Source organism: Lepisosteus oculatus, chromosome 6 (assembly GCF_040954835.1).
Source record: "Lepisosteus oculatus isolate fLepOcu1 chromosome 6, fLepOcu1.hap2, whole genome shotgun sequence".
Classification (NCBI taxonomy): domain Eukaryota; kingdom Metazoa; phylum Chordata; class Actinopteri; order Semionotiformes; family Lepisosteidae; genus Lepisosteus; species Lepisosteus oculatus.
In genome coordinates this window covers 24,221,000-24,245,813 of record NC_090701.1, presented here as the reverse complement: position 1 = coordinate 24,245,813, position 24,814 = coordinate 24,221,000, and the positions used below count along the sequence as shown (strand labels likewise).

Below are 24,814 nucleotides of genomic sequence, written 5' to 3'. Positions count from 1 at the left end.
GTCAGTAGCTATAAGATCAAAAATGTCTGACATTCTTTCTATATGAAGCTTAGAACACACTTGTACTGGAAAAAAATATTATTTTTTTTATTTTTTATTCCTTCGACTGAATTACAGTACATATATTAAATCAACAATGTCCCAATTAATATTGTGGCGCCCTCGTCTGGTGTTGCAGCTGAAGAGTGCCCGGCTAATGTTTGTGGCGAAGGGCAGGATGGGAGTAGTAGCCAGGGCTGGGGTCATTGGCCAGTGCAGCTGACCATCCGGTGTGATGAACATGGCTGTCAGAACTGTCAATCAGGGTGTTAACAGTTATTCCTGGTTTGTTCCCCTTTATTCCTGTACCCACTTTCCATCCTATATTCATGTACCTGTACCCCGAAAGTCCCAAGTGTGCAGTAGACGAGGTTGGGTTCTTTTCCTGCTGCTGCTGTTGTGCTGGAGGCAGTCTGATAGTCTGCGCTTGTATATTTAGATAGATAGATAATACTTTATTAATCCCGTAGGGAAATTTATGTCTTTTTGTCTTTTTGGAAATTTGTCTTTTTAGACAAAAGAGCTGAAATTCTTTTTATTCATTACCGCTGAAACTGCTGTGTTACAATATTTATCTTTCTTGAATAATACTTGAAATATGATTGTTAACCAGAAATCTGCCTCTTTTTTTTCATTTCCAGGAGATGCTGTTCTTTCCTAGCTCTTCTGTATTACGTGTTGATTGTAGGTGTTCCTGTGCTCATAATCATTCATTGACTTCTGCCAGTCAATTTGCATCACGATTAGCAATGCAAATCCTAAAAACATTTGACACTGTGTTGATCATCTACATGCTTAATATTAGAATATACTTTTGTATTTGCAACCATGTACTAACAGCTTATGGCCTGGTAAATAAGCTGGTATCTTTCCCTGCAGATATTTCAGAGCTTAGGCCATTTTTGTATGTTATTTTTTTCTGTTCACAAATAACACAACTGTCTTTTACTATATACAATACCAATCCAGTTGGCTTTATCCTGTTTTACCTGTTTTTAAAAATTGGTAATACCTATAAGTTACTAATGAATTACTCAAGTAATATCTTTAAGAGAAAACTGGGGCTTGAGGGCTGAAGGGTACTCAGATTCTGCTCCCAGAAATGACTCAATTTAAAACATACAATATTTGCTTACACGAAGACAATGAACTGTTTTTCTATTTGAGGAACTGGAGTGGGGCTCTCTTGGACCAAATTTGAAGCAAGAGCACACGTTGGACACAATATGGGGTACACCCTGGATGGTATGGCAGTTTATCACAGGGCAGATAGAGACACACACATACTCACACCAGGATCAATTTTCCCAAAAGCCAACTGACTTACCAGTGTAGCGGCGAGGCTTAATAATAATGCAGAATTAAGTGTTTCTGAGCTTCCCAAATGAGGCCCCATTTCTCTGTTCATCTCTGTGGTGCAGCCACAGAGAAACCATTCATGCAAGATGTTTTCTTTTGATAAGGACAGCTCCCAAAGGGGGATGCACTTAGTTAAGGCTGGCTATCATGATCAATGGTTATCCATTGGCGCCTATCTGTCTAGGGAGTGCGAGTTGGACATCTGGACTGCATTACTAAGTGTCAGGACTAAGTGACTCATATCTCACCTTGATCAACCAATCAGGGACTGGTAGGGCCGAGTAACCCACGTGGGACTCTGATGCCCATGGAACTTTCAGCCAATCAATGAGCTGAAGTTCCTCCAGGTAAAAACAGGCAACACAGAGAGCCTGAGAGATTGAGTTTCAGATTCAGATTCAGATTCAACAATTCTAAAGGGAATTCAAAGGAGAATTCCAGGGCAGGACGGCCCAGGAGCAGAAGGCTCCCAAGGGCAGGACATTCTCGCAGCGCGCCTCCTGACCATCCTGAGACTCAGCCCGGACAACCACGGAACGGCCAGTGTGTCCGAGTGCCAGAACTTTCCTTTGTTCTAAGAGTCTAGAGTTGAGGTTGCCAGAGAGTAACCAGCAGCAGGCCTCGTGAACAGGTCGGAACTGTGGACAGCTGAATCACTATTCAGAACTAGCTCTTCATCAGGAACGAACCGGTCCTCTTCCTGACTTGCTGGGACCCACAGTCATCTTTTCTCCTGTGCACAAACTTTGCTAGTTAAAGCCAACAATGAGCATCAGCAGCGCACCGTCGCAAGCCGCACAGCACAGCCTGGCACCGAGCCAGAGAGCGCGGATTGGACAGCAACGGCCTGCAACTGTTCCTTTGTGCCCGCAGGAGATCTGAATCCCCAGAAATTGGATGAGTATTCAACTTCAATGCATTACAGCTCGAGAATTCAATTGTTATCCAAACCAGTTGATATCAATTTAATTCCTAAGAGTTATGTACTTGTTTGAGTATCTAATATAGAAGTTGTAACCAAGTTCACTTTACGAAACGGTCTAAATGAATGATATACTGAACGTATGTCCTCTTGATATGTGTAACACTTTGTAACTGATTGAATATATACCTTTTGTATTCTGATAACCCTCTCGATAAGATCTGTTAGTTTTATATGCATATTCTATGTATTAATAAATGTATACTCGTGTATTAGTACCTGTGTGTGAGCGTTGATTGAGTTATGTCGCATGGTTGGATTCTAAAGCCATCAAAAGAATCAACTTTGTGATTTACTGCTACAATTAATAATTGTCTCAGTAAATGCCCAAACCCTACAGAACTGGTGCCTTCAGAGAGCCACTATGATTACATATTTGGCGTCCCTGAACCGGTTTTCCCTACATTATTTGGCGTCCCTGAGTCGGCTTAATCTACACCAGTATGTTATTGGACTGTGGAAGGAACCCAGAGCAGCTGGAAAAACCCCACATGAGCACAGGGAGAACATGTGCAGCCAGCAGCCATATCACCCTGCAACTCACAACTGGCAACCCACTGAAACTAAGCAGGTGGGAGCCTGGTCAGTACCTGGATGGGAGACCTCCTTGGAAAAACTAAGGTTGCTGCTAGAAGAGGTGTTAGTGAGGCCAGCAGGGGGCACTCACCCTGTGGTCCACGTGGGTCCTAATGCCTCAGTATAGTGATGGGGACACTATACTGTAAACAGGTGCCGTCCTTCGGAGGAGACGTAAAACCGAGGTCCTGACTCTCTGTGGTCATTAAAAATCCCAGGGCGTTTCTCTAAAAGAGTAGGGTCCCCAGCGTCCTGGCCAAATTTCCCATTGGCCCTTACCATTCATGGCCTCCTAATAATCCCCATCTATGAATTGGCTTCATTACTCTGCTCTCCTCCCCACTGATAGCTGATGTGTGGTGAGTGTTCTGGCGCACTATGGCTGCCGTCACATCATCCAGGTGGATGCTGCACATTGGGGAGGTAAAGGAGAGACCCCATTACCTGTAAAGTGCTTTGAGTGGAGTGTCCAGAAAAGCGCTATATAAGTGCAAGCAATTATTATTATTATTATTAACATACAAAGTGATTGTAGACACTACCCCAGGTCTGTAAGTGAACCCAGAGCCCTAGAGCTGCAAGGCAACAATGCTCACCATGCTACCTGCTGAGACATACTCATTTACTAAACTACAAAGACACAATATAAGACATAATATTAAATCCACAATTCATTTTATGTAGTAATTAATTGGTTACATCCACATTATTGAAAGACATATGAAATTGTGAAATATAACACTGGAGGTTTTTCTTTATTTTGTACCTCCAGAATGTTCCTTTAAGTTTCGTTCTTTTTGAGGAGAAACGTTTTTTGTTGTTTTTTTCTTAGAATTTATTTGTAGCCACCAAACATACTGTTTGAAATACTAACCATCTAAGGCGTTTAAACAGAAAACATTGAGAAAAAGTTTGTGAACCTTTTGGAATCATCTGTATTCCTTCATTAATTGCTACTAAAGTGTGATATGATCTTCATCTAAGTCATAACAATAGATAAACACAATCCACTTAAACAAATAACACACAATTGTACATTTTCTTATCTATATTGAAAACATTATTTAAACAGTCACTGTCTATGTTGCAAAAAAGTAAGTTCCAATCAATGAGATGACATTAAGGTATGAGTTTGAGATGCCCTGCCCTAAAAACCCCCACAAAGTTTGGTTATGAACAGAGTCTCCTCTTCACAACACAGAGTTTTCTAAGTGCACTTCCCAATCTAAATAGGTTTTGAAGGACCTCAGAAGAAGAGCTGAAAGGATTATAAAGCCTGGAAATGGTTATAAAAGTATTTCTAAATACAGTACTTATAAATGCAAATGAAAGAAATTCAGTACCATTGCTACTGTCCCTAAGAGACTATACAAAGTTTGATAAGGCGGCAAAGAACCCTAGGCTATGAGCTAAGAATCTGCAGGCATCTCTTGCACTGGCTAAAGTCTGTGTTCTTGAGTCCACAAAAAGAAAAACACTGAACAAGAGTGATGGCATGGGACGAGACCATGGAGGAAACCACTGCTCTCCAAAAAACCCATTGCAGCTAGTCTCAGGTGTGCCAAAGACCACCTAGCTGTTCCACAATGTTAGTATAACAACGTTTTCTGGACAAATGAGACAAAAGTGGGACTTTTTTGCATAAATACACAATGTTATGTTTGGAGGAAAAAACAAGAAACTGTACTAACACAAAAAATTCATCCCAACCGTGAAGCATGGTGGAAAGAGCATCATGGTTGGGGGCTGCTTTGCTGCCTCAGGGCCCAGAAGTATTGCAATCATTGAGAATTCCAAATGTTACCAGCAAATTCTACAGGAGAATGTCAGGTTATCTGTCCATGATCCGAAGCTTAAAAAAGTTAGTTCATGCAGCATGACAATGGTCCTAAACACAGGAGTAAATCTACAACAGAGCAGCTTAAACAGGGGAAATGTTGCAATTTTGGAATGGCCTTGTCAGAACCTTGACCTTAACCCAACTGAAATACTGCAGCACGACCTGAAGCATGCCAATCATGCAAAACAACCCCAAAACATAAATGAATTGAAACAGTTCTGTAAAGAGAAATGGGCCAAAATACCCCCAGATCGATGTGCAGGACTGATCAGCAGCTACAGTTACATTTTCCACCATACACAGAGAATGTTTAAACAATGTGTTCAATATAGACAAGAAAAAGTACAATTGTTTGTGTTATTTGTTTAATTAGAATTTATCTATTATTATGACAGAGATAAAGATAAGATCACATTTTAGGAGCAATTACTGCAGGAATACAGATAATTCCAAAGAGTTCACAACGTTTTTCTCACCAGTGTAGGAGGAATTTAGTTTGACATCAGTCATTATATATTAGTGGTGGGATTATCAGATCTTTGTTTTTGTTCTTGAATATTCTACCTCAGTGGTTCTCATACTTTTTGGACTAAGTACCACCCCTGATCAAACCAAAGCATCCAAGTACCACCTGCAAGTCATCTTCTCATAAGAACTACAGAAAATCTCCATGACCAACATGAGCGCGCACACACATAGAATATAAACAGCACTGAGTACTTAGTTATTTTGGATCGTACTGCCTTGTAGCTATTTCCTGACACTTGCTAACACTAATAGTTCTGTATGTATCATGTTCAGCAGAAGAGGTAGCATCAGTAGCTTATAGGTTTACCATACATCCCGGCCATGTCCTCTATTTTGATCCTTATACTGGATCTCCATCCGGGGGGAGTTTTCAAATATCCAGAAATGTCTGGTATTTCGATCCAAATATTTTCACCATGAAGAATAATTGACAAAAGTTATAAAGATAGTTAGAAAGAGAGAATATCTTAACTTCTCAAGTTCGCTTCGTGACCTACAGTACTTTGTTGTTCAGTTTTCGTCCTGTATGATTATGTCAGGAGAGAGCAAAATCGGGCGTCAATATTAGTGTCTTTACTCTGTCTGTGCAGTGCAGAAGCATTCCATTGAAAGGCTCCCTATTTTGTTTCTTGTTTTCGTAACCTCAAACACAATGCCAAAGCAAAAGTGCAAATTCACAGCACAACTAAAAAAATAATTTCTGTGTTTTTGAAGTGGCAGAGAAGACTGGGAAGCTGAATGTTTGGTGTGTAAGTCTGGTACTTTTGTGTCAAATAAAGGTGTACTTGACTTGCAAGCTCATGTTGACAAACACAAAAAGGCAATTCGAGGAGAGAGTTCCTCAACCAAATTAACAGATTATTTTGTAAAATCTGGCAGCAAAACAGAGGATAATGTTATTGCAGCTGAGGGGACTTGCATTTCACACAGTTAAACATCATCACAGTTACTTAACCAATGAACATAAAACATGGGATATTTTGAAAACCCTCTAAATCCCGACCCCCTTCGCAGATATGGCAATAGGAAAGTTTCTCAGGTTGTCCTCTTTTTTTAATGTTGAAATATGGTAACCCTAGTGGTCGATGTATAATCCTCCTCGTTCTCAATGGGTGTGTGTGATCTATCGGAGCTGGCGTCAGTACTCTTGGCATCTATTCCTTTCATCCATCACATAATACTTGATTTTTGCGAGGTATTCATTTTCGATCACTTGTCTCTCAAAGCTTGAGAGGGGTATGAACACTCGAGTATTAGGGTGCGCTATATCGACGTAGCTAAGTACAGTACGTAGGCTGCGTATTTGACACATAACCTAATTTTATTAAAATAGAAAATATGAAAACCCGTCTCAAGCTTTCTGAAACAGATTAAGTAAATTACAGATAAAAAATTTACATACATTTTAATTATTCAATTTTAATTCCCAATTTTTCAGTGCACTCAACGGATTTCCGGGGTCATCTGGCATACATGTACTACAGTTTGAGAACCACTGTTCTACCTCACTAAAAACGTGCACCGCCATCAGGTGAAGTGCATGTGCTATTGGTTACCCAATCACAGGACAGCTCCTGTGATAAAATCACAGTAATTCAAGAATTAAGTAATCATGTGTTCTGCTCAACTATGAATAATTATTCACTTTGGCAACAATTCAGATCAGAAACTGTACAGAAACACTGAGGATGAAAACGTGGAATCAAAAAGTTGGTTGGGAAATTATCTGTAAATGTGTGCATCCTTGAAGTTTGAATTAATGTTTTTTAATTTTCTGATAATATTTTGTTTTTTCTCCTTGCCTCCAGTACTCACTGAAAACTAATTTGGAAAGTTAATGAACATGTAGCCTTCTCCACGAGTCCCTAATCCATTTGGTTTCGGTTGACAGGACTTCATTTGTTTTATCTCTTGACGCAGGTGAGGAGGTTCTGGGAAATGACAGGTTTTTTGGATTTGCGCATGAAACAGTGAAATCATTTCAGCATTTGACTAACTTGCTCTAGGGCAGCACTTCACAGTTGCATTTTAAAAGAAAGAAAAAATTTAAAGAAGAGAAAGCCAAGTAAAGACATCTCTGCTATGCTGCCAAAAGTGACTTACACATAACTTAAACTGCAGTGAACATTTATTAGATTCATCAGATCCCTTGCTCCTTAATTGTTACTCCCCACATCGGTGCAACTCACCCATGTGACAGAAGAAGCCATTAAGATCCCTGATACTCTGACCTTCACCTGGCATTCAGCAAGCAAAAAGCAATTTCTTTACCACCACATTGCCCCTACGATTGTGCCATTGATTTCCTTCCAGGAACCCTGCCCCTGAAAGGGAAAATCTACTCTCTGTCCCTAAAATAATCTGATGCCTTGGCAAATTACATCCAGGAATCCTTTAAGCCCAATTTTATTTGTTCTTCCTGCCTGCGCTGGATTTTTTTTTGTTGAAAAAACAGATGGATCCCTGAGACCCTGCATTGATTACAGGGGTCTCAATGAAATCACGATTAAGAACCACTATCCCCTTCCCCTCATCTCCTTGGCACTAGCATCACTTAAGGGTGCCACCACTTTTACCAAACTCGACCTTCGGGGTGCCTACAACCTGACCCGCATTTGTGAGAGGGACAAGTGGAGGACAGCCTTCATCACCATCTTTGGCCAATACGAATACCAGGTGATGTATTTTGGTTTGGTTAATGCTCCTGCCGTATTCAGAATTTCATGAACTATATATTTAGGGACATCATTCAAAAATATGTGCTAGTCTACCTGGACGATATTTAAATTGTTCCCCCATAACTTACAAGGCCATATTCTTCATGTCTGCGAAGTCCTGACTCAACTTATCCATAATAAATGATTTGCCAAATTGGAGAAATCCACCTTTCATGCTTCCAGGATCCACTTTTTGGGTTATATAATCTCATCACTTGGGGTTGAGATGGACCCTGCTTAGGTTACCACTGTCTAGGACTGCCCACCCCCAAGAACCTGAAACAAGTACAGCGGCTTTGCTAATTTTTACCGCCGTTTCATCAGCAATTTTAGCTCTATTGTGGCACCCATCACTGGAGACAAGACAAATGGACCCCTGAAGCAGACAAGACAACACCATCTCAAGCAACACCTCCACAGCACCTGTCCTCCATTATCCAGATCCTACTCTTCCCTTTGTGCTCAAAGTCGATGCTTCAGCCCTTTGAGTCGGTGCCATCTTGTCCCACTGCCATGGAGCGAAAGGTAACCTCCATCCATGTGCCTTCTTTTCAAGAAAACTATCCCCGGTGGAGATGAACTTGAACTACAACGTCGGTAACAGAGAGCTTTTGGCCACTCCTGGCGGAGTGGAGGCACTGGCTGGATGGTGCCAAACATCCATTTACTATCCTCACTGATCACAAAAACTTGGCCTTCTTGCAATCAGCTAAATGCCTCAACCCTCGCCAGGCAAGATTGGCTTTGTTCTTTTCCAGATTCCGCTTTTTCATAACCTATATCCCAGGCTCCAGGAACATCAAGGCTGATGCCCTTTCCCACCTTCATGATCCCTCTGAAACCAAAGATTCCCCCGAACCCATCATACCACCTGCCAAAATTCTCACAGCTGTGCGTTGGGACATTGAAGACCTGGATAGATGTGCACTTAAAGACCACACAGTTCCCCCCCATGTTGCCACATTTCCTAGAAGCCATGCTAGCATCACAATCAGCGCTTGATTTCTTTTACATACAGCATCCTGAAGCTTTAAAGGAACAGTGTGGCTTCACATAACTAAATAGGCACAGACAGTTTACAAGTTAATTCTTTATACACTACAGAACAGGACTATAGGCCTGACCTGTCACGAAATAACAAAACCTTGAATAAAGCACCATAAAGTACCAACTTACAAACTAAAAAAATCTAATAATTAAAAATAATAATGATATAATTTACCCAATGAAATCAAACCAGATGAAACTACATGGAAATGCATTTAAAAATGAAAACAGAAGATAACATTTTACAAAAATAGATGTGTGGGTCTGGAACAAGCTATCACATCATGATACTGTATTTCAGCCTGAAACCTTAGCTGGGCCTCCTCTCATCTGTAACCTTTCTTGTGTTCCTATGGCAAAGCAATACATCTTTTCAGTCTCGAACAAGAAGAGTCAAACACCAGAGTCAGATCAAACCAGACTCTGTCCAATGCTACAGTAAGTGCATCACTTAGAAATAATGGCCCAGCATCACCCCCCTCTTAATTCTGTCTGAAACTAATTACAGCTCCATCTAACAGTTTGCGCTGTAGATCATTTTGAAAAAATAGGAGGAACAAATAACATTCATTTTCCTCTAGTGAAGATCAGATTGGCAGTAGTTTCTGGTGTCAATAAATATACAGTACTTACATGCACAAGGAGAGGAAATATTTTGCACTAATTTGCTCCAAATTCAGATTGTACCACAGAATGTAAATTACTGTAGGTTGGCATTAGGAAGCCTTAGAAAGCAAAAGCGCAACTTCAAAAATAAATTCCAATTCTAACAACCTTATCTATTTTCTAGTCATACTTAACTTGTATTTACTGTAAGTGCCATTATCTCTTGTGGGATTATATTGTACTGTAGCTAAAACTATTAAGATTTTGCTATGAAATTGCTTTACAGTGTCTCCAGTCAGGGTCATAACCCTTCCTTATACTGACGGTAATAAATAGAGTGATTGTTTTAAATATGGACCCATGCGAATGCATACATATTCAAACGTATGCAAGAGCTGTTAGATGGAGCTATTTGGTTACTGCTGGCTAAGTGATCTAAAGATCTCATCGATCATTTTTTTGAAGGAAGCGAACACAACAGGCTTCAATAACGTAGCTCAACTTCGTGTTGCAGATGCCTACAACCCTGCGTGTCAGTTTTAGATGCTCTTCCATGTAGTTTCCACTGTTGTCCTCTGGTTTGCATTTCACTGTTAATTCTGAAGAAGTCCAAAAGGTTATCCTTGTTGAAGACTTTTAGAATTTTAAATGCTTGAATCGAGTCCCCTTCTAGTTCTCTCTGTTCCTGACTAAAAAGGTCAAATTGTAGTTAGTTTACACATTTATACATTTACAGTACGGTAAATGTATGGCATTTGAGCAAATGTGCTTCAGGTTAGTCTTGATCTCATTCCAGAGCCAACATATATTTCCTATTTTATTGAACAAAAGTACTCTAAAAGTACTCTATTTGAAATAAAATGTACAAGAGATGACAACAAACATTTCCTCTTTTGTCTCAGCTGCCCTAAAGTGCAATCATCCTGAGAACTATAAATATCATAAGTAAGCTTTTGTTCCTCACCTTTGCTTTATGCATCCCTCCTGCATTCTGTCCCCCCATCTACAGCTACCCCTTGGTTAACTCTTTACTCTGAATTTTAGTCCTAATTTCCTCGGCCTATGGCCAGGAAGTTGGCCTTCAGCCATACAGGTTAAGCCAAATCTACCTATGCCCATACACTCCCATAAACCATTAAACATTCCCAATCTTTATTTACCTGGTTCATTGCTGTTACCGTTTTTCAAGGAAGTCATTAGAAATTTTCCCATCAGTGGGCATTACCTTTATCTTCAGAGACTGTTGGAAGAATTTTGTGAATGGACTATGAATGGCATCTCTTGTTTTGTCAAGTAAAATTGGTTGAATATTATCAGGACTTAGAGATTTGACAATCTTAAGTGCTAATTGTGTTATTTCTAAGGTAAAATAATGAATCTTGAATTTTGTCTTTTCTCAGAGGGGTCTATTTCTTTGATGAAAGTGAAATATTCATTTAATATCCTAGCCATTCTTCTTTAATTATCTAGAAGTTTCTCTTCATAATCGCTGAGAAATTTGACTGTTCTTTTGCTGTAGTAATAGTGAAAAATCATTTATAATTTATTTCAATCTCTATTGTAATACTCCTTTCTAATGTCTAAGATTCTGTTACTATTCTTTTTTTCTAATTCATTGTACTTATATTCTTTAACTACATCATCATCTTTTTGACTATTTTTTAAAACATTTTTCTCCCTGTATGTTCTTTATTTATTAAACCATTTGTTCCACTGCTTTCTACCCTTTGGTTTGCTTACTCTTGAGATGAATCTCTTCTGTGCTTCAGGCAGAATTTCTTTAAACTGTTCCCATCCATTTCTAAACGCTTTACATATCCACACTGTCCTATTCTTATCCTACTTATCATAAGTTCTGTCTCATTCTATCATTCTATCATTCTCTGCTTTCCTGACATTGTACACCTTTTTTGCATTGTACTTGTAATGATCAGTAAAGTACACTATATATATATATGTTCATAGTCCACTGATGGTTCCCTCACCTCGGTTGCCCTTGCTCAGTCTAGATTCCGCTAGATCAAGACAATCATTTCCTTACTTCAGCAGAAGTAAGAACGTAGTCATTAGTCATGTGTACCATTTCAGTTTCTGTTGCTAACATTCCTATGGGCTTTTAAGTGAGGAAAGTTAAAATCTACCATGTAAGCCACTCTGTCCTTTATACTTATGTTTCTAATTTCATTACAAAACATAGAATTATATATGACAATGGTAGTCTGTAGCATACTACTAACAATATAATCAAAATCTTTGATTTAAATGTAACATTTAATGTATAGCTAAATTATACATGTTTTAATGATAATAATATTTAATACAATTATTACTATGTGTTAGAAAGTAATAACACCAAAAATCTATCCTCAAAATTTTCCCACAGGGTTTATTTTCATCAATTTGTAATTGGCCTAATTTTGCTAACGTCACACCTCATCCAGACTATGTGACACACAGTTAATATCATATGAAGAGGTGTTCTTGGGACCAGTAGGGAGCACTCACCCTACGGTCTGTGCAGTCATGTATAACTGTTTACTGTTTATTTAATTTGACTTTATCATGTTCTGTATCTTACTTTGATATGAAACTACTGTTTTAAGCTCTTCTCTTAGTGCCTGCCTGAGCAGTACACTTACACAGTGCACAAACCAGCCTGGGGAGGGCTAGTGTTAGAGGCAAAAATTAAGAGGACTGAATGCCTCACGGGTTTGAATCCGGCATTCAGAAGTCAGAGAGGAATATCAAACTTAAAAATTGTATGTAGTGCTTTGTACTCTTAAACCAGGTTTAAATGGGGAGAGCCGGCCACGCACACATTCACAAGCACACATTCTGATAAAGAACGCTCACGAGACAACAGAAATAAAATTAGATATTTTATTTATTTCTGGGAAATTAATCATGTCACAGTGACAAATGAATCTCTGTGATACAATTCAAAAACAGTTACAAAGTACACAAGAGCTCTGAAAACTCCATGACCACGCTTTTAAATGTTGGTGCGGAAAATCCATTCCTTTAAGGTAACCACTATTCTGACACCTGTCAAAAATTCTGCAGCGTCCTTCAGAGCATTCATAATGCCCTTTTGATCTCCAGCTCAATATCTGTATGGAAGCCTGTTTCTGCCAGGGAGTAAAAAAAACGTGCTATGGTATCTCGCAATTGCGACTTCGTATCTCAGAATTGCGACTTCATATCTCAGAATTCCAACTTAAAAACTCAGAATTACGACTTTAAGACCTGAGTTCGAGCCAATGCAGTGAGGCACGATATAGGGTGGGAGCAGCAAGGGCACAAGCCCTAGAACCTGAATCCGTTAAAATAACAAAAGGACAGACAATGAAATGTGGGCTATTTCGAGGTCGCAAATGTGAGATATAAAGTCGCAATTGTGAGATATAAAGTTGGAATTCTGAGATACAAAGTCATGATTGCGAGATACCATAGCTCGTTTTTTTTACTCCCTGGCGGAAACAGGCTTCCATAGTATCTGTAAACAGAGCTGTGCGATTCTGTCTAGCAGCGTAAAGAAATTAGCCTTAATTATCAGAGTAATCAGGGGTATGGTGTTGCCGCAAATTCTGTTGTATTTTGCTATTCCAGCGACAGAGCCGGACTTCATTTTCTGATCTGAAAAGAGCAGATTTGTAATGATGCCATTCAAGCTCTTTAAATACACCTCAATCTGTTTTTTAAATTTAAGCACATCTGCATTATTTTTCATTCAATTGAAAAAAAGTCATACGTTACACTAGCTGTTCCATATGGTTAGAAAAGGCATAATTACCATTTGCAGTTGGTTGGTTGGCTGAGCTATAGTGGAGACTGTAAGGGAACTGCTCTTGTTGCTGCATTCCTCGGTGTCCAAAGAACAGCTGTCTCCTTCCATATCGCAGGGTGAGGTAGCAGGGGTCGGCGCGTCAGTCTCCAGAAGCTGGGTAGTGGAAAAGACAACAGGGCGTTATTCATTTGTCATGTTAATCGTTAGTTAGCAAAATGTATTCAAAACACTGTTACTCACCTCAAGGTCTAGAGAAGGCAAAATTTCAATTTTTTCTTAGGCGTCTGGCTCGTCTGTTCTTCACAAAGTGAATGAGGATCGCTGGGAGCAGACATGATTCAACCGTGGAGGAGGAAGCACTCAGAATGCAGGGTCCTGATTCAGACCATAGTAGCTATTGGGCCTCTAGCTCCTCTCTGGCACGCTTCCCTTGTACGGTTGCTAAGGCTACCAGCTGATAACAGGCCACATTATAGACACACAACCTTCCTCCCTGCAGTGCGTCTCTCTCACCTCTCTGACTGAAAAAAAAATTATCCTGTTGAAATCCTACTATGAAAGAAAATATAAAACCGTATCATGATAATTTAATCAAATCATTGCTTATCGCTAATGGAATGAAGTGTTAGGCAACACAATTCCATATTTAGAAAATAAAGAATTTTGAACATTCCCATTACAACCTAAATGCAGTTTTCGTATCGGTCTGAATATTTCGTAAACAAAGTCAAATTCTGAGTGCCAACATGGACATAAATAAGCAAGCTCTGGACGCTTTCTAGCTACAGAGAAAAAATGGCTAGTCACGAGTTGTGCAAAATTGTTGAAGAAGACTTCAACTGGATTGACGATTTTCAACCTCCCATGGGTATGTATAATTTCACTTTTTTAACAGAGTCACCACATCACCCCCAGTGTCGGATGGTCAAGAAAAATGGTGTCCCTTTCCCCTTAGGCCTTTATGGCCTGAAAAGGGACCTACCTACTGTACCTACCGACTGTCACGTGATTAACTGTATGCTCTACAGTGTGGACTTTACCAGCAGCTGACTTAAACACCACTGTGAAAGGCGCTGGGAACAAAAGGATGCATTCCGCACTCAGTAAGGATAATGGTAAGTTTCAGAATCATTTGTAAGTATGGCTTTTTTTTTTGTATGGAGGCGGTGCTTAAAATGTGGTCTGCTTTGTGTTTTATAATATATATATATCACGGAAGGATCTGATGCTAACCAGCTAACTCTCACTTTCGATATTCAAAATCAGTGCAGAACTAAGGCTATAGTTCATAGGGACGTGACAGAACACAACTCTCCCACAAACGGTCCAAATGCTTCAAAGAGTAAAGATCTGGGTGTCCGCGATGAGGAGGCCCAAGAAATTCAGGCTTTGGTCGTCAAACAGAAATCTCACAAATCAGAAAAATCTTGGATATTGAAACGTGGTAGAAATGTGTTACGATCCCTGCCTCTCGGCAAGGAAAGAGGCAGAAGAAGGCGTAGCCTTAGTTCATTAGTTCACCTATCAGTGTACGCTTTCACCACCACACCTCCGTCTCATCTGGTATTTAAGCATTAGTCTTTCCCTACCTCCTCACTCAGTATTGGTTTTCCTTTCGAGCTACTTAGTTGCGCTATGCCTTCTACCTCCTTGTACTGTACTGGTTCCAACTTTGGTTTCTCCCCTTTTACTACGTCTTTTGGATTACGGCTCGGCTTCGGTTGCTTTCTCCTGTTTGGATCACTGGCTTCCCCTGGACTCTCGGCTCTCTCCTTTGGCTACAGTATTTGGATCACGACTTGTCTCTATCGGCTCCCGCAAGTGGGTTCACTACTTGGTTTCGGTTTCACTGGCCGAATCCGTAACGGAATGTGCCTAAACCCACATAGGGGTCACTCAATTTTCCCAGACACGTAAAGATACTCTGGTACAAGATTAACCATGCTACCATAACCATGATGGTATAAATGCAGTCCACGGTTCTGTATAGGTCGTTCTAGATGACATTTTGCAGAGTGTAGGATCTTAGGATTTTGTACAGCTGTGCCTGTCTTCGGCCAGGGTCAGTAACCTGCTGTATTTGCTTAAAGACACCTAGGGCTGCTAAATGCAGAGGATTTCTTAAATCACATCTCAAACCTCTTACAAAGTCAGGCGAGGTTAGGTGATTTTACACTCCCTTTACTGTGTCTAAACCCCAGGATGCTCAACAGGCGACTGTGCATGAACATGATCAGGTGCGTACCCCCACAATCTTTACGGATCTGCTAATGGGGTTGTATTTCAAATTGACGTTACTGAGATTGGCTCTCTTCCACTATCAGCTGTTCAATGTTTGCATAGTAACCCCTGGGTAAGGTGCATCTCCATGCTTTTTCAGTATCTTCTTTGAAAAGGACAAATTGTTCCTCCCTGTTAAACGTGTTAAGCATCTCCACCAGTCCCACTTCCCAGTTCCCCTCCAGGTCGATGGGTTTTGCTAAATGCTCTGTAAAGCATGAACATGTATTCCATGGAAACACCTTTAAGGATGAATTACTAGGCAGTGTCACGTAAAATCCATTGGGATTCATTTTTTAAAACACGCTCTATATATCTTTCACCTTAGAGGCTTTTACTCAACTATTCAATTTATTGTTCCATCTCTGCCACTTTATCAAAAGCTGTTTATTTTTTCCAAAGCCCTTCACAGCCAAAATGTTTTGTATGCAATAGACCCTGTCAGTGTCCGGCTTGAACTTCTGTAGCTCTTCGGTGTAAAAGGAACCTTTAAGAACGTCACCGGTATAATCCTCTAGTTTGTACGAAGGTATCGGAGCAGGGGTCCGCTCTTTCACAATGAAAATTTCTTCTGGGAAGGTTTGTTCATAACCCTTTTCAAACCTTGCTTGTGTTTTGGACACCCTCATGTGATCCCCCTTTTTAAACAGGACCTTTGACGGGGTAATTTTGAAATGCTCACCATAGAGGTTTTCCACATGGCTAGCGAATAAGCGAGGCTGACCGAAGCAGGTTAGAGCTTGATTTTTCTGTGGTAAATGTGATTGTAAGAGTAAATGGGATCCTGCAGGATAATTATATACCGAAATGTGTTTTTATGTGTAAAGTACCTTTTATGTGTAAATGTTTTCACATTTCAGAAAAGTTTGGAAAGGTCTGTTGAGACATTCTTTACCCTCGCCTGTCTGGAGTTTTTTGGGTAAACAACCCTCTCTGAGTATGTTTTGAAAGGCGCTAGTCGCAGCTTCTCCGGATTTTAATCCCAGAGCCCAAGCGTACTTGGACAAGGTGTCTATACAGTTGAAAATGTAACTAATCCCACTGTTAAACTCTGAATACTGGCACATGTCCACTAAATCGGCCTGCCATTGCCAGTCAACATCTGGGACCAGCGTTCTATTTCTCTTCCATTTCACCCGGGCTGGTTTGTGCAGCCTGTGAGTGTACTACTCAGACAGCCACTCGCACGCCTCGCGCCGGCTTGGGTTTGCACCCGGGGCCCCTGTGCCCCGCACCAATCCCTGCACACCGCCGTAGCTCCCTGCCGCCTAAGGACTGTAATAGAACCGCCTGAACTGAAGCGTCGACATATTCAGGCACATCACTCCTCCTGCGGCAGCAAACGCGCATGTGCACCGTCCATCTATGGCGTAGCTGGGCAGACTCCCAAATATGGTCTTTGGAATGGGGGCGTGACACCTGTCAAAAGTTTGACGAACGGTGTATCTGCTCACTACTAACCCATACCCTATATTCCATAAGTATTGTTTAATATTGCATAATATATTGTTGAGAGGGTCTCTGTCAAATCTGTTTTTCTGCTGATGCTAAAGTCTTTTATAAGGTGGACATACAGAACTGATTTGAACTGGAATGGAAGAATGCTGGACACAAGGGCTACTATGTAATTCTTAACTGTGTTATAGATAGGAATGCGTAATACGAAACTAAGTAACCAATTGTGGTAAAAGAAGTTGTCTTCTTCTTTGGCAAATAGGGAAGAGGAAGATGAGCGTGATCTTGGAATGCTGCCAATCTGATCAGCACAGGGAAGCATGAGAGAAAAATACACCGAGCATCTTCTATGCACATGAAAACTTCTTTTAACTTCTGAGACGGACTCCTAACTGTTTTTTAAGGGAAGCGGAACATTTTCTCCACCAATATAACAAAATATAGTTTATTATAAAATCTAATTATTTTATAGCAAATATTCTAGTTTATATGAATTCTAATTCGTTAGAAGGATGAGATAAATAACCATATCAATCTAAGAGGCCAAGATTGCAACAATTTTAATTTCATTTAAACATGAAACTTCACCTTGCTGAAACGAGAATATGTCTGGGTTAACATGGTCTCCCTGTCATTTATAAACCAAACCTTGCCAATTCAAAGTCATTAATAAAGAGGGGTATATTTCCCATGCATTTTATAATGGTCTGTTTCTTAGAGTGCATAACCAAACTGTGAAAAGGGTAGTATTACAAATCATAAAAATACAAATAAATGAATACAAGCAGTTTCCATATTGATAAGAGTACTTTCCATATTGCAGTTATTGGCTCAAGGCAAGTAAAGTTCTGTATGCTGTACATCTGTTCCCTATTTTTCAGAGCATTTCCAACTTCTGTAATGTGAAATGTAGCCTCTTTCAGTTTCCATGAATCAATAGAGAAAAGTCCAAACATGGGTGGCATGGTGGCATGGTGGCGCATGCTACCTTGCAGCGCAGGGGCCCTGGCTTCAGTTCCAAAACTGGATGTTAGCTGCTTGGAGTATGTTCCCCTGCATTCGTGTGGGTTTCCCCTTGGTGCTCCAGTTCCCTCCAGCAGTCCAAAGACATACTGGAAGATTAACTGGCTTCTGGGTATCGATGCCCTGCTGTGAATGTATGCATGTCTGTGTGTCTCCTGTGATGGACTGGCATTCCATCTGGGATGTACCCCGCCTTGCGCACATTGATTCCTGGGAGGCTCTGGCTCCTCTGCAACCCTGAATTGAATGAAGTAGTTAGAAGATGGATTATGATAATATGAAATGTGACATGTTTCATAGTCCAGGTTAAATTTGTATTATTTGTAGTATGGCTCAACATCCAATGTATGATCACAATATGTGGTTTTCCCTGCAATCTCTTCATATGAATGTTATACTCGTTAGTATGTCTGTAAAGCTTAGAAAGTCTTAATATAATAGCCCCTATTTGACAGTTTATCAAGGGGCAAAGGTCAGCAGGGAGGGGTCTCTATGCATGTGTTGTGCTACTGAGAGGCCAGAAGAAAAAGCGTCAAGCTGAAGGACAGATTGTAGGAAGAACTGGCAGGTGTTGGGTGTCAACAGTGAGGAAGTAAACCAGTTAAAGACAACAGGAATAAAGCTATAAGGCTTTATACTTATGCTGTTTTTTCATATTAGTATATGAATATTAAGAGATATTAAAAAACTTTTGTTAGAGCTTCAATCACAGAGCTATGCTTTCTGTTCAGTGTGGTCTGTGTGTAAATGCACCTTTACCAGGGCTGAAATGCTTCTCATGTGTCAAAGGGATTCTTTCTAGAGACTGAATGTTGAGGTTGCAATACTGTACATTTAATTTTCTTTGTTATGCATGTACAAAATAGACATTTTAAGATACTGAAAACAAATGGACAAAATACCTATATTTTATCAGAGGTACTCATTTCATCAGAAGAAATTTCATTTACTTTAAGAGAGTAATAACTTTTAGTTATTCAATTACATGCAAGTGATTGGTCCAACTAAACCAGTAACCAGCTGACTCAGATTGTAAGTGCAGAACTAGAACAGACATGAGCCTTCCAAGTCAAGATCTGAACACCCCTGTACTACACTTTTAGAACATTCTTTGTTTTTGTGTCATTTTCACAACTAGTCCAAGCAGGTTCCTGAGAAGTTTAACCTATGAACACGTTTGGACCTATTGGCCATCACTAGAATTCCCCAAACAATGACATACAACGGACAGAGCCCTGTCAGGGTTGAGTGGAGTGGAGCTCACCTGGGCTTGCTTCACAACAGTGACCCCTGTGACTTGCTGTGCACCTGTGCTGTTGCAGACACCTGGGAGCTCCAATGTGAAAATACAGTAGCAGGTTGCTCTGAAGCTGCATGTTTTCAAGGATTTGTGACTCAGGCCAATTTGTCTCTGAGCTCTGTTTAATTGTGTCCCTGACCTAACCACTGATGCATAACATAACTGCATCTAATGTTCTCCTCAGTAGTAGGAAAATTTACATACCTCATTTACCTCCTCTTAGTCTATCTCAGAAAGTTTAACTGTTAAATTGTCTTCATTGTGACAGGTAATGTGAAGTTGGATCTAATTCTCCCTCACAAGACATTCTTTATCCCTGGACAGACAAGGCTGAGGTGGTATGAATTCTGCTCCAATCACTGGGCAAAACCCATGAAAATGGCTAATGAGGCTTTTGTAGAGAAACCTTCCTAGAATCCCCTTCACATAGGCAGCTGCATCATCGTGTACAGGCTGCAAAGGAACAAGTAAAGGTTTACTGCATGCTTAAAAGTGAAGAAAAGAAACACAACATTTTGGCTGTGGAGCCTTCTTCAGGTGTCAATTGTGAAATGTTGTGCTGTGCCGTGGCAATGAAGAGCAATTAAAGAAATCATGCAAAAGAATTTAACAGGAAAAATGATATTGTGTTGTAATGTACTTTCCTTGAACAATCATTATTTTAAAAAAATACAAAACTTTATTGATGACGAGAGTTTTTAAATAAACCTAGATGCTTGTCTACCTCCCACTGCCCTCTCAAGATACAACACTAGGTGGTTGTGGTTTGGGCAGTTTTGAAAGGATAGATTCCTGATTTGTGAAAGTTTTAGGATGTCCGTAAAAGTTGGGTCTTGGATTTTTCCAAGTTGTTTCTAGTATAGTACTCATCATTCCCACAGACTCCTGACCACATGGAAGTGGTAACAACAAAATTTGCTGAAGGGTCATGTTTTATGATGGTGCAAACTAGTGTTAAATGATTCCAGCTTTACTACTGTACAGTTACATTGAAACAATTGCTTTTTTCACCCACTACTATGGCATGTTTTTGTCACACCCAGGCTGGAAGTGACTGGCAGTCTGCAGTTGCCACGAAAGACTGCAGCATTCCCAAGAGCACTTGCATACCACTCTAGCTCATGAGAATGAAGTCAGTCCTCCTGTCTGTTCAACCAGCACCTTTCCAACCAGGGAGCCAATCGAATTCCCTATTTAATTCCTGAAAAGCCACTGGAAAGGCGCACTGATATTGAGTGTCCTTGAGGTAGTGAACCGCCTAGTGCAGCTTCACAGAACACATGTCAATGCGATGAAATCCAGAAAAACCTCAAGGTCCTGGATATGGAATCTGGATTGCTAAACTTTCCTGATTTCCAAACTAAAGCACCATTACAATGGTGTCTTTTCCTGCCTGCTTCTGAGAGCTTGAATCCTGTCTTCTACCCTGAACCCTAGCAGCTGGATTTCAGCCTGTCATTTCAGCGCAGCTACCTGCAGTTCACAGCCGAGACATAACAGTTTTGACTTGGAAAGACCTTAAGCAGATTAGTTTTACCTTCCTAATGCTGTGTTGTTGCAAGGTACACACATCTGTGACATGTGCTTGACTGAGGAACTTACAGTAAAGTGCAAAACTATCAAGCATTGGAATGCAGCTTATATTAGTCATAAATGGGTCAGTGTTGAAAGTTTGTAAAGGGGGCAAAGAAAAGAACATTCTTTATGTTCATCTTCATATGGTACTATTAGATATGTCTATGGCGGCATATAGGAGATTACTTGTCACCTGTTCTTTCTCCAATTTCTATAGTGAAGTGCAAGACCAGATACCTTCCATTAGCAGAATGAAGTAGGGGACTGGTTACTATGGTTTACTCTTAATCAGTGTTTCTCTACCTGTAATGCTAGAATCCATGATACCTGTTTGAAAAAACTGAACAACAGCACATAGCATGTACAGTAGGCCTAATCATTAAAGCACCAAACCAGACACAAACACGTTACAATGTTTCAAGAGGTTCAATCACAAAGTATTTAAAAAAATACTATAAAAAATTATAGATCAAGTTTGAAATTTAAATGTTTCAAGTTTAAATTATATCTTTCTACACTAAAGGGAAGTTAGGAATTAATTCTTTATCTAACCAGATATGTTGAGGACAAATTCTCATTCAAAGTGATAACCTAGGAACACATTTACTGTATACAGTGAGGATTTTGCTAAGTACTGTGATTGCAGTACCCTGCTCAGAGATAGAGCAACAGCATCACCCCACCAGGAACCTGCAACAGTTCAGTCAGGAGTCCTGAGCCCTAAACACTACTCCACACTACTGCTGAATGACAGATATCAATACAAAAAGTACAAAAAAAGAAGAAGCATTTTATGTGTACTTACATAAAGTATATAGGATAACCTCCTTCAAAATACCAACAGTACTTCTTGGCTTCGATGCACTGCAAAGAAAGAAAGATAATATAGTCATAATCTGCAATTGGTATCTCTCAAAATTACATTTAGCTTACAGGACTAAGTGTGCAGTTTGGACCTTGCAGAAGGTAGAAGTCTATCTATCAATTAATTTTTACCTTTGGTTTCCACATCTCCTGTAGACCAGTGTCTGCAGAACGACCCTTTAATTGCTGTGAGATATTGATGTTGTAACAAGAGAGCTCCAGTGTTTCACAGAGCTAGTGGGACAAGGGAATGGTGGAAAACAGCTTGTTCCACTGATCTACAGTTTATTTGTCCCACAAACCAACAGGACAACATTTTTGCAACTCCAAAGGTATGATGATGTAAATGTTAAAAATGCAAAAATAAAAAACTTCAGGTTCTTCCATTATTTTCCCTATGAGTCTTATAGTCTCATTAAAATAAGTAAAAGCTCCATTTATTTATTTATAATCATATTACAGTTTGACTTTCTATAGCAAATAACTGTACAGTTTCCCTCGCTACTTATTACGCACAATAAGCTGCATTCAAGCTGCAAACCCTTTTGATATGACATGCTTTGGGGAAATTAACTTCCTTTGTTCACAATAGCAGCTGCAGTGTACATGCATGCCTCCACACAAAATTCACAAAGAATGTTGCAGCACTAGCCATGATACTACAAGAAAAATGTTTTTTAAAAATTGAAAAGAACTGAGGACCCAGGAGAGCCGTAGTTTTACCCAAAAAGAAGCAATTACACTACATGACATTCCAGATGTATTTTTTCAATGCCTCCTGCTATTTTGGTCTTACAATAAGTGTTCTACCGTTTTAAAGGCTCTACACCTGCATGTATTATTTACAGTTTAGCTAAAAATAGAGAAGAAGATGGTATACCCAAGTAAGAGATTTAAATAACTTCAATGTGAATCACTAGCACGATGGGACTGTTCTATCCCATGTTAAACATTCTCAAATTAATAGAATACATACTGTATGTATTCTTATAGAGCACTTACTTATTGCCAGTTATATTGCAAAAAACAAATCATATATAAAAATCACTTACAAAGAGAACACACATCAATTACAAAGAGAACACCTAAGAAGATGCTTTTTTTGTGTGCTTTAAAACAATCTAATGACAATCTCAAGAGTTTCAGAAAGGATTTGGGAGGGAGGTTTGAAAACAGGAAAAGCTAAAAACTAATAATCTAAAGTGCACATTCCTTTATTAAAGAAGGAAGATGAAAAACTGAGAGAGACAACTAAAATAAGAAGTAAACGGATATGGAATTGTGCAAACTGTGGTGTTCAGGTAGTCATCTACTGCCATTCCCCTTTCATATACATATTTTCCCTTGTTTCCAGATACAAGCAAAGAAAGGAGCAAGAGAGGGTCTATGGAACCATATCTGTAACCTTACTGATGTTCTGAACACACAGCAGACAGAGAAGAAACATTCCTCTAGGTTTAAAGCGGGGGTTTTCAGAAAGAACATGAAATGCACAATTTTCACCTAGATTCTTGTAAAAAAAGCAATTTATTTCAATAATAAAGAGTCAAGAAATTAACAACCACAAAGTGTTATAAAAGGTCAAAAGATTCTCACCAATATTGTTGCTACTTTGTATGACTTTCAGTCACTTGAAAAATTACTTCAAGTGTCTGTTTATATTTTTGTACTCGTTTAGTAAGCTTCCTTCCTTTGGGAAACTTGTTTATTTTTATTTATTTGATCAAAAATAGTATGGGACACACACAAAGCATATTATGTGGTGCATTTAGATTTTCAGAAGGCTTTTGAAAAAGTTAAACACATACTGTAAGATTAATCCTCACATTATAGACAGAAGACATCCATGGAAATCTGTGCAATTGGATTGAGGACTGATTAATAAATAGGAAACAAAGTGTACAAGTGTAAATGTTAAAGTTAGGATGATGTAATTAGGAGCACCACAAGTATCTCTTGGATGATGTGATTATGTTCCAGTATGCTCACCACACATTAGCTATCAGTGGGAGGAGAACTTAGTAATGAAACCAGTTCATAGATGGGGACTATTAGGAGGCCAAGATTGGTAAAGGCCAGTGGAAATTTGGCGAACACCCTACTCTTTTTGAGAAACAAGAATCAAGACCTCTGTTTTATGTCTCATCCGAAGGATGGTGCTTTTTATAATGTCCCCATCAATATACTGGGGCATTGCATACACACAGACTGAAGGGTGAGCGCTCTCTATTGGTCCCACAAACACCTCTTTCAGGAGCAACCTTATCTTCTCTAGGACATCTCCCATCCAGGAAGTATCCAGGTGCACTCCTGTTTAGCTTTAGTGGGTTACCAGTTGTGAGCTGCAGGGTGATTTAATTGCTAGCTATTTAATGTTGACAAGTGCAGGGTTTTGCATGTTGGTTTAAACTATAAAGACAAAATGGAAAAAGCTGAGCTAGAAGAGGATACTTATGAAAAGACTTGAGTGTTAATGTTGACCCATCATTTACAGTACATCTGCCAGACAATGCAGGGAAGTAACAAAAAGGCAAACAAAATGTTAGGTTATATAGTTAAAGGCACAGAATTCAAATCAAGGGATGTTATGTAAAAATTAAACTAATCACGCCTCATTTAAAATACTGCATACAATTTTAGCAACTTGGTGCATTCTGAGATTTCAAGGAAAGTCATACACTGACAGGCTGAAAAAACTGACCCTCATTAGTTCTGGAGGGAGAAGATTACATGGGTACCTGATACAAATCTTTAAAATTCTCAAAAGCCTTGTCAAAGTCAAGTCAGAGACCTTCAAAATGAACAGTGAAACATGAACCAGAGGACACTAGACACA

The 24,814-nt window shown here is 39.6% G+C and overlaps 1 protein-coding gene across 1 annotated transcript in view; it reads right to left on the bottom strand.

Annotated features, from left to right (window-relative positions):
- The window catches only part of vopp1b (VOPP1 WW domain binding protein b), a 99,936-nt gene that overhangs the window by 48,767 nt on the left and 26,355 nt on the right, over positions 1 to 24,814 (bottom strand). Inside the window, exon 2 of the mRNA XM_015354336.2 lies at positions 21,920 to 21,978. Coding sequence (XP_015209822.1) covers positions 21,920 to 21,978 — 59 coding nt within the window. The remainder of the gene's footprint in view (positions 1 to 21,919; positions 21,979 to 24,814) is intronic.